Source organism: Strix aluco, chromosome W (assembly GCF_031877795.1).
Source record: "Strix aluco isolate bStrAlu1 chromosome W, bStrAlu1.hap1, whole genome shotgun sequence".
In the NCBI taxonomy this organism is placed as follows: domain Eukaryota; kingdom Metazoa; phylum Chordata; class Aves; order Strigiformes; family Strigidae; genus Strix; species Strix aluco.
The window spans coordinates 39,552,038-39,570,333 of record NC_133970.1 but is presented as its reverse complement, the minus strand read 5'-3'; the positions used below and the strand labels follow the sequence as shown (position 1 = coordinate 39,570,333).

General features: G+C 41.2%; 1 protein-coding gene across 1 annotated transcript; it reads left to right on the top strand.

The window, feature by feature from the left end:
• The first annotated feature begins 7,171 nt into the window (after nucleotides 1-7,171).
• Nucleotides 7,172-17,039, top strand: LOC141917614 (synaptotagmin-4-like). The gene is made up of 4 exons (XM_074810948.1): nucleotides 7,172-7,205; nucleotides 9,976-10,787; nucleotides 12,329-12,449; nucleotides 15,382-17,039. Exons 1-4 carry the CDS (start codon nucleotides 7,172-7,174, stop codon nucleotides 15,687-15,689), a joined length of 1,275 nt encoding a protein of 424 aa, XP_074667049.1. The 3' UTR covers nucleotides 15,690-17,039.
• The last annotated feature ends 1,257 nt before the right edge of the window (nucleotides 17,040-18,296 follow it).

Genomic DNA, 18,296 nt, shown 5'->3' with positions numbered 1-18,296 from the left:
ATAAGTGAGAAACACCTGTGGTCAGCAAAAGCACACAAGTCTGAGCAAAACAGGGTATGAGATAAGGGAGTTTTGGCAAGTTTTGGGCTTTACGTGCTAATTGCAATTAACCAATGCAAATGCTTGTAGAGGCGCGTGAACAGCACGTGTAGATGACCTGTAGCCTCTTAGAAGATAGATGAGTGCGTGTACGAAACTTAGTAGAGTATAAATGTAACCAGAAAAGGAATATAATATAGATAATATGATAATAAAAAAGATGGACGACCTGATCATCACATTGGTGTTGCGTCGTTTCTGTTCCCGCACGGAGAACAGACCCCGGCTAATGGTGACTCCGACACACATCCACAGGACACTTGCCACCACCCACTAGTCAGTGTAGAGATAGAGCCTCGGCCACTTTTCTCGCTCAGCAATCTCCAAAGCCAATTGGATGGCTTTCACCTCTGCGAACTGGCTCGATTCACCTTGTCCCTCAACAGCTTCAGTGGTTTGTCGTGTGGGATGCCACACCACAGCCTTCCATCGTCGATGTTTTCCCACAATGCGGCAAGACCCATCAGTGAACAGGGCATATCGCTTCTCCTCCTCTGGCAGCTCGTTATATGGTGGGGCCTCCTCAGCACGTTTCACCTCTTGTTCTGGTGACATCCCAGAATCTTTGCTCTCTGGCCAGTTTATGATCATTTCCACTAATCCTGCGGGGTTGAGGTTCCCTATTCGAGCCCGTTGTGTTATCAACACAACCCATTTACTCCACGTGGCATCTGTTGCATGATGTGTGGAGGGAGCCTTTCCTTTGAACATCCATCCCAGCAGCGGCAGTCGGGGTGCCAGGAGGAGCTGTGTCTCAGTGCCGACCACTTCTGAGGCAGCTCGAACTCCTTCGTACGCTGCCAGTATCTCCTTCTCAGTCAGTGTGTAGTTAGCTTCAGAGCCTTTGTATCCCCGGCTCCAAAAGCCTAGAGGTCGGCCTCGGGATTCCCCATCTGCTCTCTGCCAAAGGCTCCAAGAAGGGCCATTCTCCCCGGCTGCGGTGTAGAGCATGTTCTTAATCTCCTGCCCTGCCCAGACTGGCCCGAGGGCCGCTGCCTGGGTAATCTCCTGCTTAATTTGTTCAAAGGCTTGTTGTTGCTCTGGGCCCCATTTAAAATCGTTCTTCTTGCGGGTTACGTGGTAGAGAGGGCTCACAATCAGGCTGTAGTTTGGGATGTGCATCCTCCAGAACCCCACAGCGCCCAGGAAAGACTGAGTCTCCTTTTTAGAGGTTGGTGGGGCCATGGCTGTTACCTTGTTTATCACCTCCATTGGGATGTGGCGACGCCCATCTTGCCATTTTATTCCTAGGAACTGAATCTCCCTTCCAGGCCCCTTAACCTTCTGTCGCTTGATGGCAAAACCAGCCTTCAGGAGGATTTCAATTACCTTCTTTCCTTTCTCAAAGACTTCCTCAGCTGTGTCCCCCCATACAATGATATCATCAATGAAGTGCAGGTGTTCTGGAGCCCCACCTTTCTCCAGTGCAGTATGGACCAGTCTATGGCAAATGGTGGAGCTGTGCTTCCACCCCTGGGGCAATCGATTCCAGGTGTACTGGATACCCCTCCAAGTGAACGCAAACTGTGGCCTGCACTCTGGTGCTATTGGGATGGAGAAAAACGCGTTAGCGATGTCAATCGTGGCGTACCACTTGGCTGCCTTCGACTCCAGCTCATACTGGAGCTCTACCATGTCCGGCACTGCAGCACTCATCGCTGGCGTAACTTCATTCAGGCCACGGTAGTCCACGGTCAGTCTCCATTCGCCATTAGGTTTTCTCACTGGCCATATAGGGCTGTTGAAAGGTGAATGAGTCTTGCTGATCACCTTCTGGCTTTCTAGTCGACGGATCAGCTGATGGATGGGGACCAGGGAATCTTGGTTAGTACGGTACTGCCGCCGGTGCACCGTCTTGGTGGCTATTGGCACTCGCTGCTCTTCAACCTTAAGCGACCCCACCACCGAGGGGTCCTCTGAGAGGCCGGGTAAGGTGGACAATTGCTCAGCCTCCTCCAGGGCAGCTATACCAAAGGCCCACCGGTACCCTTTTGGGTCTTTAAAGTACCCTCTCCTGAGGTAGTCTATACCTAGGATGCACGGGGCATCTGGGCCAGTCACAATGGGGTGCTTATGCCAGTCCTTCCCAGTTAAGCTTAATTCAGCTTCTAATAGGGTCAGATGTTGGGATCCCCCTGTCACTCCGGAGATGCGGATGGATTCGACCCCACTGTGGCTTGATGGCATCAGGGTGCACTGTGCGCCAGTGTCTACCAAGGCCTTATATTCTTGTGGGTCTGATGTGCCAGGCCATCGGATCCACACCTTCCAGTAAATCCGATTATCCCTTTCCTCCACCTGGCTGGAGGCAGGGCCCCTCTAATCCTGCTCACCATCACTCACTTGATCTAAGAGTGACTCCTGCAGGAATGACTTCCTGGTCCCCTCAAGAGGGTCAAGCATACTGTTGGCCATTCTATTCTGTCTGGGGGATTTCCGACTGGACACTGGAGCTGCATCTCTCTTGGAAGACTCCCCTTTCATGGTGGTCTTCCCTTTCAGTTGCTGTACTCGTGCAGCTAGGGAGGAAGTGGGCTGTCCATGCCACCTTCTCATGTTTTCCCCATGGTCGCGGAGGAAAAACCACAGGGTGCCCCGTGGTGTGTACCTTCCACTGCCCTTCTCTTGGGTGGGGAAGCGCTTGCTTCTAATAGCTGAGACATCGGCCCGTGCAGGTGGAATGTAGGACATGTCCTCTTCCACTTTCTGGAGCCTCTGAGACAGTTCCTCTACGGCTGAAACCCAGGCATGTTGGGAGGAAGGGAGACTTCCCTCATATTGCCCGAGCTGGCCAGCCACTTCATCCACAGTTTGAGTCTGAGTGTCTCGCCACCAGGACGCTACTGCTAATGCTTTGGAATGTCCCTCTGGTCCACTTTGCAGGAACTTCCGCCACATCAACTGTGTGCAAGGGGCCTGATCTGGATCCATTGGTGACCGCTCATCATTCAGATCACCATAGACCATGTCAAACACAGCCAATTCCCTGAGGTTTTGGATGCCTTTCTCCATGTCGGTCCATTTGCCCAACCGACATAGAGAATCATCCTTGTAGGGGTACCTCTCCCTCACAGCGAGCAGGAGTCGCCTCCAAAGGCTGAGGGTTTGAGCCTGTTTCCCTATTGCCTTGTCAATACCAGCCTGCTTGGCTAAAGGTCCCACCTGCTTGGCCTCTCTCCCCTCCAATTCCAAACCAGCAGCTCCAGTATCCCAGCATCGGAGCAGCCAGGTGCAAATTTGCTCGCCTGGAAGGCGGCCGAAATCCTTCCGCATATCTCGCAACTCACTCAGGGATAGGGATCGGATGGTTACCTCCGGCTCTTCCTCCTGCTGTTGCGATGGGCCTGGTTCATCATCACCCTGTACATTGCGAGGGGATTTTTTGGTATATTTGGTTTTCCGTATCGGGGCGACTGATATTGGCACTGCCTATCCCTCTGGCTCAGCTGCTGTGCTGGTGGAGGCGACCGGTACTGGCACTGCCTGTCCCCCTGGCCCAGCTGCTGTACCAGCAGGTTCACTTTCAGATCCTGCAGCCCCTTCTCCCCCTTGAGGGCAGTGATCAGTGTTAAAGATGACACGGTAAGTATGGGCAAGCCCCCAGCACATCGCAAGGATTTGTGTCTCCCGGGGTTTGTCAGATTGGCAGCACACCTTTTCCAAACACTCCACCAGTTTATCAGGACTCTGCATTTGTTCAGGAGTGAAATCCCAAAGCATTGGGGGTGACCACTGACTCAGGCACTTGCCCATCTTTTCCCACATACCTAGCCATTTATAACTCTGCCCTCGGGGTAGGTTTCCGGGTGGTGCCATTATTGGAGAAGTACCACATGGCCCAAAACAAGATCTGGCAGACATTTAGAAAGCACAGTGCCGCAAGCACACTGGCCTGGGTGCTCCAGGGATAGCTGAAACTCTCAAAAACCGAGAGGATCTCTTCCCCTGGCTCACCCACAGAGGGGGTGAGACCCCAAACAAAAGACCAGGCAGCAAACAGGTACCGGTTCACCCCCACAAGCAGCGATACGAGCCCATTATAAGCAGACAGTAACCAGTAGAGCAGAACAAGACCCTTGATACATTTTCCACCGACAACAAACACCAGCACTGGGAACACACAGGGGATATAAGGATTAATCCAGCCCCACCACACAAGCAAATTGCCCAGCATTGCAAACGTTTCTTATCAAACAAATGCAAATAAAAACAGAAAAAAAAATTACACCTAACAGATTGCTCTAACACACTTCTCCTTTTGTCCTTATTTCAGTCTTCTCCAGCCCCACGTTGGGCGCCAAAAATTGTAGTGGTTTAGTCCCTGCCAGGGTCTGAGACCACGTGGCCGCTGCCCCTCCCCCACAAAGGGAGTGAAATACAAAGCCCCGGGCTGAGATAAGGACAGGTTTAATACAACAGTGCAACTGATACGCAACAAACAACAACAGTAACAATAGGAATAACAGTAATAACAATGAACAGAGCAAAATATCTACCAATACAGCAGTGAGAACAGAGCAAATCCCACAGTACACGCGGTAACCGACTGTCCCGCTTCGGCACCAGGATGTGAGGTCCGCATGGTATCTGAATAACCCAGCTAGAGCTCCCCCCCACTGCTGGGGAAATTTAACCCTATCCTGGCTAAACCAGGACAGCCTTAGACTTGCTATTCGTTAAAGAACAAGGAGTGTGTGGATATCTTAAGTTAGACAAAGAACACTGCTCTTTCCACATCCCAAACATCACCGATGACCTGCAAGAACAAATAGTTAAGATGAAAAAAGTAGCGGAAGATAGCAGGGTGATCAGGGATGCAGCAGAAAATAGTTGGCTCAACAAAACTCAGAACTCAGAACTCCCAGAATTAGGTGGATGGTCTCTAAAAGGATGGCTAGCCATGTTGTTGGAAGGGATGATTTGTGTAGTTATAATTATAGCTATTATAGGAATCTGTCTGAGTTGTACTAAAAGAATCATTGAGAAAAATATTTGCAAGTAGTAAGAAAATCTAACTCTTGGCTACCAAATTGGACATGGTTGAAAAACTTGTTTATAATGATCATAGTGATAATCTGTTTCTGTGTTTTAGTGTGTATCATGATTTAATGTTCTAACACTTGTTAGGATCAAACATGTAGATTGACATAGAATGAGACTTACAGGATATTACATTATTCTATAAGTCTCAAAGGGGGGGAAATGAAGCCAAAACATCTTGCTAACAATTTTTTTTTTCCTCTTCATCTTGCTTTTTGTCTTGCTAAATATTTTTTACTGAGAATGAAGTAGGTCAATATCAATGTAGCTTCTGGAATGTGCAGCTGAAGGTTGGTGCTTTTGTGAAGAAGAAAGGGGTTTGAAGATAAGACAGTAATAAATAAGAAGTTAGGGGCTATTCCTGAAGATAACAGGAACAAGGTCCATTAAAACAAACCAGTTCAAGACACGACAGAGCTGCACAACACCTCCTAAGCAGACCTTTGTGAGTGTGCGTGAGCACTGAGGTCAACCAGCAGACACGGTGATGAAGACTACCAATGACCACCAGGGACCCCTTGAGACCACCACCCAGCAAGAAAGCCCATGTGTAATTAGAATGCAGATATTGTAAATAGTTCCAGGAAACCTAATGCATATGTAACTCATTTCTCGGAAAAGTTATGAATATGCATAATCTCACTGTATATTAGCTGCTGCTTATAGATATGGGGGCGCACTCTCCTTTGCAAAGTTATTCGCGTGTGCGCCCAGTGCTGCAATAAAGAATGCCTGCTTTCTAAAACTCCAAAACGAGTCTTAGAGAGTTCTGCTGCCGGCTTTTACAGTAACAATACCAGACTAAGACTGCATCTGGATTTCATTACTTAGAAGAGCAACAACACCTGTTTCTCATTTATGCAGCAGAATTAGCAGTTGGGCTCCAAACTTGGCTGCTGATTCCTTCTGAATTCAGGAGAAGTCAGATGCCAGGTGCTGGCTTTTGCAGCTCTGTTGCACCAGGATTTAGCTTGGGTTATTATATACTGTATCAGTTCTAGTTACAGGCAGTCCTGCTTTATTGTCCTGTTTCCCCTTATTCCTCCTGCCTGCCAGCCTCCCCCTGCCTCCCCACCATATTCTCAGTCCAGACTGGAAGACAGACAGCTAAACCTGGCAAAATCCAAAAGTATCTACATAGATTCAGCTCTTTTGTAGACCTGCAGGAATGTCAAGAGGATTTCCAAAGTGGGAGCTGAGTGTTTATGTGGTGTGGATGGTGGGAAGAAGCCGGGAGGAGGGACAGATAGAAGGCACATCAGGAGTTTTCATTACTCAAATCCATTAAGTGTATCACATCAGTCATAGGAAAAATGTGTGCCTTGCAGTTAGAGCCAAGGTGTCTGGACCATCTGAATTGGCATGTTCTTCACATTGTTGTAGCCTGTCCAACTGAAAGATAAATAAGCAAATAAATAAATCTTACTCCAGCAAAACAGACACTCCTGTGTATTACACAAGGTGCACTGAATTACACACATTAGCATTTCACTGTCTTTGTCTGATGGAGGGTGGGAGCTCATATCCTGTAACAGTGCAGTTAAAATCGATGAACGTGTGTTCAGTCACCAGAAAGAAGGGGGGAGGGCGGTAGAAAGGTGCTGATTTCAGTCCTATAGCGTCAGGATTGAATCAATTTGGGTTTCAACCACGTTTTCAGTCTCAGAGCGGAGCTACTTAGAAGAGCCATAACAGGAAGGGGGTTGCAAATCGGTGTGCAAAGGGGAGGACCAAAGCTTCTCCTCCCCCCTCTCTTCTAGTTCCCTTGCAGCCTCCACCTTCCCCACCGCTCGTCCCCTGGTTTTGGGTTTTTTTGTTGTTGTTGTTTTTTGGGTTTTTTTTAAAAAAAAAAAAAAAAAAACACAACAAAACCGCGCTGTAAAAGGTTGTTGCCCGGGCATATGAGAGCGGAAAGCCGAGGGACAGCAGAGCAGCGCGTTCGGCTCCCCGGGCAGGTCGCTTAGCACCCGGGGAGGTGGCTCCCGCACCCCAGACGGCGGCTCTAGCATCGCAGACAGCGCACGCTGCCAACATGGCTCCGATCGCGGCCAGCCGCCAGCAGTTCGGTAAGCATATCCCGGCCACAAATCCCCGCCGGCGGGGCTGGGGGCTGCTCCCATCTCCAGGAGAAGTGCACGCAGGCAGCTTCTGCTGAGCCACCTAGTGCCTCCCAGCACGCAGTTGGTTGGGAGGAACCTGATTTCCCCGTTCTCTTTGATCTCGGAAGTATGAATTTGCTTTCTTTCCCTTCTCTTCCTTCCTCCTTGCCCGTTCCCCTGGTAAAACACCGGGAGAAATCCAAGAGGTTTGTGTAGGTGCGGTTTTGGATGAGAGAGGTTTAGGGTTGTTTTCTCTGTCTTGGTTAAAGTATCGTGGCTTCAGAGTTAGATGATGTAGATGCATCCTGTGCCACAGAGAAAATCTTTGTTCAAGCCGTTCTTGGAATAACTGTCATTTCTTTTTTCTTGTTGTAGAGAAAGATTTATCAACTGTTAGTTAAAGTGAAAGGTACTCTTATAAAGGACGTTGCTAGGAAGATTAAAATACAGGATCCCAGTATTTTTAGCTAAACAGCTGCATCTTGATCAATCTGGGTTCCTTGAGAATAGCAATGATAACAATGTTTTGTCATTTCTACACACTGGATGTAGGGTGATTAACTGTGATACCCGAAGTTTCAGAAACAGTCATATTGTGCATCTATAAAATACATAAATAGCTTTATTCAGAAAAGCAGTAAGTAGAAATGTTTCCAAACTCTGCTTTACAAATATTGACTCTAGCCTAGATTATATTTGCTTTAGCAGTGGTTTAATTCAAGGATCGTTCCATTGATTTAAGTGAAGTGACTCCAGATTTATATCACATAACTGAAGTAATAACTTCTCCCAGAATCCTTAGGTGATGTTTTCTATTAATACATTGCCTTGAATGTTAACCAATTGATTTACACTATGACAACAGCAAGAAATTCAGGTTGCAACATAATTTGTTGTGAATAGAAGACCATTTTAGTTATCATTTCACCTTCTTTCCTACCCCACCCACTTGATGTTTCTAACCACACTTGTGACATCATGCTTATCTAATTACTTAAAAAAAAATTACTGTTTCAATACCAAATTGATTTTACCACTTCTTTCAGTAGTTGTAGAATTAAAATATAGCATAATATTCATTACTGTAAAAAGTCTGTCATCTCATGAAAAAGTATTACAAATGCGCAAATCATTCTTAAAAGCTATTAAAGTATTCTGATTAGTTTTCAATTACTTCTTGCTTTCTACCTTTATACCATGTATATTTAAATTTCTGCAACCCAGGGAATTCTTGAAACTCAGAGCCATGTGCTTAACTTAGAAAAAATACTTTTTGGTTATGTATATAATTTTCAGTCATTCCATTAAGATCTTACAATTAAGTATGTAGACTGATACAGCTTGTCAGCAAAGGGAAAGTGACGTGAATATTGTCAGAAGAAATTAATAACCAGGCCTGATTCTTTCTGTGCTGGAACATTATGTCCTACTATGCTCTGATATTATTGTGGATTTTTTTAAATCATCCCACTAAAAAGTAAAGGTATAGTGGCAGCACATATATCTGCCCAGCTTTTACTTGGATGAAACTGATTTAGTAATATGTAGAGGGGGATAGTTTTTCTTTTCTTATCCAGAACAATCTGCTAATCATTTGCAAGAGAACCAGAACTGTTACACAATTGCCTTTATGCATAAACAATATGATTCCATTAATATTCTACTGGTCTTCCGCTGTTGCAGGGAATAAAGATTAAGCTCTGATTGTTACATTGTGGGAGGTTTAAACTCACTTGGTAACGTTACTTATGGGCAAAACTGGATTTCCAGTTAGTTGTGCTCATTTACCCTTCAATGCATGCTTTGAAGGGCTAATGATACTCTATATGTAACTAATGTATCCACCTGACAATCAAGGTTGTAACACTTGCTCAGTTTTTTCTTTATTCAGTTTAAGTATAGGATTCATATTATGGTAGAAGAGAATTATGTTTTAATGTTTTTCTTATATAGTCCTAAGAAGTTGTGACCCTTCCTGTAAACTCCCCATAGCTTTGATTCATAGTGTCTTAAATGCAAATCTTAATGGTTATCAATGATACACTTAATAGTTTTTTTCAGCTTTGGACTCACATGTGACTGCCCAATGTCACATCCATCTGGAAAAGACACTTTGTATATAATTATTCTAAATTTTATTGACAGACTTCCTCCTGTAAAGTATTGAAAAATCCCATTGAAACTGTTGAGTTATAACCTTCAATTAAACTCGGTTCTTTCAAGAGATACCTCCAGGCAATTACAGGATCAGACCATAAAAAATGAGTTGAGTGTACAAAGTGTTCTGGGAAACAGTGTGAAAAGGAGATGATGTATCTATAAGTAATGCATATTTCAGAATCTGTTTTATCTAACCAACAAAGCTCCATAAACTCAAAGCTGAAACCTTCTGAGAGCTGTTATTACTCACGGACATATAAACTCAGAAACTACATGCAGATGGATGAGATAGTCAAGCAATTACTAATGGTTGTTACTATTAGTATGGGAATAGTATTTTCCTCCCAAACACTCTATGTATGGAAAAATGCTAACATAATAAGTGTGCCTTAGTATGGGACTACAAATTAATGCCTGCAGGTGGTGAGTAATATGTACAATGCAAAGCATTTCCAGTCTGCCGATTCTGCTGCTATTACCATCTCATATCAGTTTTACTAAATTATTACTTTATTAAATATCACAGAGTCCAAGGCATTGCTGCTTATGTGCTTGTTGCTATTTATTTGATTTGCAGATGAAATTCCTACAGTGGTTGGGATCTTTAGTGCATTTGGCCTTGTCTTCTCTGTCTCCCTTTTTGCTTGGATCTGTTGCCAACGTAAATCTTCCAAATCCAATAAGACCCCTCCATATAAGTTTGTCCATGTTCTGAAGGGGGTTGATATTTACCCTGAGAATCTCAACAGTAAGAAGTTTGGAGCAGATGATAAAAGTGAAGCAAAGAACAAATCAGCGCTGCTAAAGAATTCTCTCCATCTTGACCTGGAGAAGAGTGATCTAAATGGCAACTTCCCCAAAACAACCCCTAAAATCCAGAGCTTTCCAGATCTTGAAAATTTGTCTCCTAAGCACTTTGCAGAAAGGAAGAAAGATTCAATATCCCCTGATAGTTTAAAATCCATCACTTCCCTGTCATCTGAAGATAAACAAGACAAGTTAGGGACTCTCTTTTTCTCCTTAGAGTACAACTTTGAGAAAAAGGCATTTGTAGTGAACATCAAAGAAGCACGTGGGCTGCCAGCAATGGATGAACAGTCAATGACTTCTGATCCCTACATCAAAATGACAATCCTACCTGAGAAAAAGCACAAGGTGAAAACCAGAGTGCTGAGAAAAACCTTAGATCCAGCTTTTGATGAGACCTTCACGTTTTATGGGATCCTCTATAGCCAAATTCAAGACTTAACAGTTCACTTTGTGATCTTGAGCTTTGACAGGTTTTCCAGAGATGATGTCATTGGAGAAGTCCTCATTCCTCTCGCAGGAACTGAACTGTCAGAAGGAAGGCTGCTAATGGACAGAGAGATCATCAAAAGAAATGTTAGGGTAACATTTTTTATTTAAATTTTAAGTGCTGTGCTAGTGTTAGCTATGATTCTTGTGTAATGCTGCTACCATCTTGGAAATAAAAGGGAACAAGCTCATCGTGCAAGTCATTGAGATGCTTTCATAATGGCAGTATGAGGAAGCAATTACACAAATGTAATAAAAGTACATTACAATGAGTATGTTGCAAGAAATTGCTAATGTTCTAAACTCTACTTGCTTATTCAGCTGGTCCAGCAGGTTTGAGTGGACCCATTTACATTAGGTCAAGAGGCCTCAATCCACATTAATTTGCTTTAAAAGAAAAGAATGCAAAGATTTATATATTATTCCCCTTCTTCTCCCTCTCCTTTTCTGTTTGAAATCATTCTTTCTTAAAGCTTATTAAAGTCAATGTAAGTCTTTCACTTCAACTACCTGGGTTTTATAGCAGATTCTTAAAGAATGCAGGCAGTCTTTAGTTAAGGAATCAGAACCTGTTAGAGACCGTATTGTTGATGTAGTAGCATGTTCTTGCACTTCAGTGCTGTTACTACCTTCTCTCTCAAGAATTGTGACACAGGCTGCAGCTCTACTAAGGACAGTAAGACACGAGGAAGAAGCCAAAGACTTACTGAAGTCAATGGCAAAACATACTGACTTCACTGGGATAAAAATACTTCATACCATGTTGTCTCATTTCAGAATGTAACGATCACTTACAATCATCACAGCTGAACCACAGAAATGCACATGCATCACACACATGTGTCTCAATCTCTACTAAGGAAGTGGAATGTGTATTGACTTTCAATTTGATTGTTTTCAAAGAGCAAGCATACTGCCAAATCAAATAAATGTCTACCAGACAAAATACCTATAACTAATACTGTTATTTTGCAATTCTATTGCTATATTACAACAATGATAACTATATCACTGATATTTTGCTGATAGCTTATTGCATTTTCTGGTATATAAGTTATTATTTTTGCTTGTTTCCCTTGCCTTCCTCCTTTCTGTGAAATAAACAACTCCTGCAAATTCAAATCTAATAATCATAAAGTCTTTGATCTCATCTTTATTCATGTATATTATACTACTTTAGAAAGTGTCAGGAATGAGATTTTGCTAACTGAATCCTTTCTGTTTAAAAACATTTTACTGAAGATTTTTAAACTTTAACTTTAGATTATTTTTTTTCAATATATCTTTATGGAATTTTGTTTTGCTTAAGATCTTTTTCATTCACGGAGATTTTTTTCCCTCAGGATGAAGGATTTCATTTCTAATCTCTGAAGCTAATTATGTCATGTCAACTTATATTTTCACTTTTTATTTTTGTTCAGTCTAATAACCAATCATAAGAAGAGTTATGTAACTACAGTAGAGGGAAATTATTTTTGCTATGTAAAGCATCATAGCTCCATATGTTATATCCTTTTACACCATTTCAGAGCATACAGTTATGTGACATTTCATAAATCTTAATTCTGGTTTAAAGCTTGGTCAATATAATTGCTTATAAATAGTCTTATTTCTTTTTTCTTTCATTTCCTCAGAAATCATCTGGGCGTGGAGAATTACTGATCTCTCTCTGTTATCAATCTACAACAAACACGCTCACTGTGGTTGTTTTAAAAGCCAGGCATCTACCGAAATCTGATGTGTCAGGATTATCAGGTAATGGTTTTACTAATGAATATGCCCTAATATAAAATGAACAGACAGAAGACAGATGAAATGTGGCATTTCAATAATTAAAAATATTCCATAAATGCAGAAATGGTGTGTCTATTATTTGCAGACTATTCATTTTACTCATATCAAGGTCAATGCTTTATTTTCCAGGGTATCTATTTTACAAATTTGTTCTTCAATCACATTAAAAAAACATGACATCTGTTAGCAGTGAAAGCCAATGAGTTTTGTGATTGTCTTGAACGGAATCCATCTGCTATAAGTATGGGATATTGTTTGCAGATACTAAAAGCTTTTACTTATGACAAAAAACCAGTTTGTTTATAGAAGATCAGTATTGAGTGAGATCATCATATGGTTTATTTCAGCTTAGCACCAAGAGAATCAACCAGTTACATCTGTGCTGAATTTGGCCCACTGAGTACTAACATTTATTTGGCAAGGTGAAAAGGTGAACTATTTGCACTCCCTTCTCCTGGTCTTGTGCCATTTTGCATTCAGTGGAACCTCCTTTGAAGCCAATACTAGAATTACGCTTAGATGCACATTAATGCTAGATAACATAATAATAGAATAAAATTTAATGTACAATATACTAAGGATAAGACAACCACACAAAAAGAACAGTACACAACAAAGGACTATACAAATAGTAGCACATCTGCTGTTGATTCTGTATAGGACTGATACTCTTATTTCACAGGTGGTTTTTTTTAAAGAAGGAGAAGAGGAAGTAGTTTTGTGAACCACTGAATCATAATTACTACAGCCAATAATACAGTCTTTCTACTTCTCATACCAAGAAATACTGCAATTTACCTAGAAAGTTAACCCAACAAAGCTATAGAAAACTCCCATTTCCATAGTAAAGTTCCACTGAAATCCTCCTTCTGACCTCAATTTTATTTACATATCATAAGGAGAAAGGATACAAATGGAGCCCAACAGTTTACTTCACTATGAGAGCATATGTATTTTTAATAATCAACCCCAAAGTCACAACAGATAGTGGAGGTTTCATGAAGACAGAATGACAGCAAGCTGATCTCAATAGACCAAGTTCACCCAGGTGGGAAAATAACTTAAAAACAAAAGCCCTCATAGTCTCAGCAGCCACCTGGTCCCTATAACACATCCAAACTACACATTTGTTTACTGTACCTCTTATGAGTAAAGCTATGCATTTCTTTTTGCTCTTTTTGCTTCACTCAGTACAACCTTGCTAACTATAATAGGAATGTAATATTTCTAAGAAATACAGGCAGCCATGCTATGCCTGGACACCTAGTTCATTATTTGCTGTTCATCAGCAAGGCCAGGTTCAATAGATATTTGGGTGTCAGTAACATACTGCACTCACAACAGTCCTTATTTCCTCTGTGACTTTCCCCTCAGCCCAACATAAATCTTGGACAAGGATGAGGGTGAAATGGTGTTTCTATGGGGCAAGCTAAACAATTGCATAACTCAATCTCATCAGGAAGATGGGAACTTTTTTACTCAGAAGCTGTTCCATTCCCACAACCTCCTTGGTTTCCTTGATCACTGGTGTTGAGGTCTCCTAATAGACCTAATAAAATAAAGAGGGGCATTCTAGCCTTATCTAGTAGCTGGCCAAGGTAACAGAAAATGTTCTTTAAACAGAAATGAACAAACGTGAATTTACTGATGGATATTGATTTTGTTATTTTTAATGCTTGTGTGGTATATATTCATTCCAAAGCCAATGAACATTTTAATTACATTAAACCCTATTTTTAAAGTGTTTATTATGGTGATAGAGTATGAAAGTGAAGATGTATTCTATCATACTTTACTCCCGTTAAACTATTGTCAGTTCAAGAAAACAAAAACCTTTTCAGCATTTCAGTCTAACTTTGGTATAACATTTCTAAATATGGTTCAGTCTTAATTTTACTTTTAAAAAGAAGTATTCAACTATGCTTGATGTTTATTAGTTGATTGTTTACAGAGACTATCTTGTTTGACTGAGTTCAGTAGAAAAGATTTTGTACTGCATCTTTGTACCATGAGAATTTGGAAATGGGCCCACATTTGCACTGAAATAAATGCCAAGGTAAAGAGTTCTCTAGAATTCCTCTGAAGGAAGAAATATAGCCATTGTTGAAGACTATAGCAAAGGAATCTTGCAACAGTTGAATAATTATGAGGAATGCAAACACTCAAAGTTGGTTGACAGCTAAAAATATGGACATTTTCCCTTCCTCCTTCAATAGTAGTACAGCACAGACATAAGTTCAAGTACATATCCTAACAACAAACATACCCTTTACATTTAAAGTTTAGTGTTAAATTTGTTCAATAAAAATTGGTGGGAGCAATTTAATCAAGCTAATTGACTTTGGTAGAACCACAACAGAAATTAATTGCATCCATTCATCTATTCTCTCAGCATGATCTTAATCTCTTCTTTCTGAGGCTTTTCTTTGCATGAGTCTTATTAACGCTAATGATTTTTCCCCACTGGTAAAATGTGTGAAAAGCATATTTGATACACATAAATATGTAATGATACATATTTGTCAGAGTCCGTTAGAATTTTGTGTACTTTCAGACCACCATTGCATGTAGTAGAGATGTTATTAGGGTTAATGGACTACAGGGCAGGATTTATCTCATGAAAGAGACACCTGTATTTGATCAGATGAATCATGCCCTAAACTTCATTGACTATCTTGATTCCATCTTTGGTGACCATAAAGGGAGCTTAAAGGGACTAATTCAGATGTAAGCAAAAAAATTGGGTGAGATTAATCATCTTTAATAACTTGAAACATATCCTCATTGTGATGTAATTATGTTGGTAAGTTATGAAATTTACTATTAACTAGATCAAGGAATTTCTAAACAACACTGTTCAACAGCTTATCTGTGCTCTTTCTTTTCATTGCAGACCCTTATGTCAAAGTGAACCTGTACCATGCTAAGAAGAGAATTTCTAAAAAGAAAACCCATGTGAAGAAATGCACTCCCAATGCAGTGTTCAATGAATTGTTCGTCTTTGATGTTCCTTGTGAGGGCCTTGATGATATCAGCATTGAATTTTTGGTTTTAGATTCAGATAGGGGGTCAAGGAATGAGGTCATTGGCTGGTTAACCTTGGGATCTTCAGCAGAAGGAACAGGTGGAGAGCACTGGAAAGAAATTTGTGAATATCCTAGGAGACAAATTGCCAAATGGCATATGTTGTGTGATGGTTAGCAGCTTAGAGAGGGGTTGGAACTTGAAAAACTATATATATTTCCATAGGCAAGGAGCAGTTTTCTTTCTTTGCTATGTATAATTACAGGCTTGTAACTACAAGACTTTTTTTGGGGGGTGGGGGAATAAAAACTGGACTGAATTATCAGAATAGAAGGTAACTAAATTTTCTCAGTAAATAAAGGAATTTCTATTTCATTAGACTTTAAGATAATTGGATCAGATTCATATTTTCCTGGAGTTTAAATAGCTTGAAACTTCTGAAGCACTATAAACTTCAATAAGAACAGAATATGTTTTATGAAAAAGTCACTGGAAACTTTATTAGTACTGTTATACAGAAGAAAATAACCTCATTAAAATATATTGCTAGATCTAAAAAGACCACCTGTGGCTTACTGGGGAAGGGACTGAGTCTATAAAAACCATGGGGAATGAGGGCGAGTAGGAGGGGAATTTCTTCTGCCCCTCCATCAAAAACCTTCTTTTATGAAAATTCAATTATTATTTGTAAGTTTTGGTTACTTATGCTTTGATCATCCTAAAGACTGAAGAGATTTTCAGCAGTTTGCTTTATATATCACATGTGCAACTAGTTGTTTTATCTGTGGAAATACTGTATAATTATTTACACTTGGATTTTTAAATATGTATATATGTAACTTGTTTTATTACAGTGACCGAAATAGATACATTCTACAAATCGTTGAGCAAGGTAACATACATCGTTTTGTTAAAAAGGCTACTTTACAGGTGAATGTACATATTACAGTATAGCTAGAATTTGGGATTTGATATGGCTTGCATTTTTTTCCTCTAGCAAGGATTACTCTTTAAGCATTTCAAGCCATGGGAAAGCATTTCTATTGAGATAAGGTAACATACAGGATAATACAGTCAATGACCTTTCACCAATTATATTTTGAGCCATTCAGTAATACTTAAAGGAAAATTGTTTCTTCTTTTGTTTCATTAAAGAACAAACAAAACAGTGAGACAGAGAACAAAACCTTCTTCTGCTGTTCAACTTCCTGAACTAATGCCATTACAGTCAGTAAGACTGCTCCCAACGTACAAAGTTTAATGCATTTTTAAACTTTTGCAGGATAGGAAACCAAGCTCACATTATAATTTATCCAATATTATGTTAGAGAAACTACTTGAAAAGTGCATTTCACTTAAATTATATGCATTAACATCCATTACTGATTGTACTGAAAATTGGTGGTGTAACATCCTGATTTCATGTTAGTGTGACATATGTATGTTTAAACTTAAACTGTGCCAGGCTGGGGGAGTATCAAATGTAACATAAAAAAGTATATAAATAAAGCATTTAGACCTGTGAAATTTATTCTTGGTCACACCAGATAGACAGATTTTTAGGCTGTCAGAACTATAGCACAACTATAAGCAGATTTTTTTTCCTAAAGTTTGTACACTGATTTCTGATACAGAATTGTTTGCAAATATTATTCCTACATCATTTTCATTTACAATATATATAAAGAAGAACATAATGATGTTAGTTGTTGCTGACGCGGAAGTCCCGGACACAACTTATACGACCAATGTGATCAAGTTAATGCCACTTTATTAAAGCATACACAGCAATTTATACACTAGCATAAAGCACACATGTTGCTATCTTATTGCTAATAGGCTAAAGCTACTTGTTCACGTGCCCCTTTGCCCTCCAGGGAGTTCCAAGGACTGGTGGTAGGTACAATATGTCCTGCACTTAATTGTTCCTGAACTAAGTCATTAAGGTGGCACAACTGTTCCATTGGTGAGGGCCACTGACCCACCCACACAGGTGATTCTGTTTTCCAGGTTAGTTTCAGGGTGGGTTTAGGGGTGGGCTGTGCTGCAGTGGTAATTAAGACAAATTTGATCCAATTTGAGTTCCCCATCGAGCCATACAGTCACGACCCCATGATGTAATAGGGGTTTCCAATATAAATGCATGAATATTTGCTACCCAGTTTTCTGGGCCCCTTATATGAATGAGATCTTTGCTGAAAAGCACTCGAGTTACCCGAGCTAACGGCCAATCTGCTCACAGATATTACAGTCACATCCGCAGCAGTATCTAAAATGCCTGTCAGTTCAACAGATTCTTCTGCTTTGGTGAGGGCACATTTTACCAGAGGTCGACCTTGTGTCGCTGTCTGAGCCCAAAATATTTGAGGAGTACCTGCTGATCCAAATCCTGAGTCACCCCGGCTTCTCGGCATACTATTAGGGGGAGCCGCAGTAAAATAAACAAGCTGAGCAATTTTTGACCCTTTTGTTACTGAACACGGGGGTCCAGGGGTCCAGGCCATAATTCTGATTTCCCCTTCATAATTGGCATCTATGACCCCTGGTAAAACGAACAACCGCATTCAAGACAACAATTAACACAGAATTACTGCCTCCGCTAGAGGAGATATTTCACCTATGACACTTCAAACACTGAGCCCAAACAAACAGGCAGCACCGATGACCCAGTGGGCACTAGGACGCTCTGTCAGAGAACTCCGCACTCCGCAGCTGCCGCTGGGCTGCGTCTCCCACACGGAAAACAATCACACAAAGAGGCCTCTTACACTTATTGCTCACACA

Bases quoted from the DNA above. Each gene is read 5' to 3' on its own strand.
- LOC141917614 (XM_074810948.1), top strand. From the start codon at position 7,172: ATGGCTCCGATCGCGGCCAGCCGCCAGCAGTTCG. The intron at 7,206-9,975 runs GTAAGCATATCC...TTTGATTTGCAG, and splicing joins GGCCAGCCGCCAGCAGTTCG to ATGAAATTCCTACAGTGGTT. The intron at 10,788-12,328 runs GTAACATTTTTT...TCATTTCCTCAG, and splicing joins TCATCAAAAGAAATGTTAGG to AAATCATCTGGGCGTGGAGA.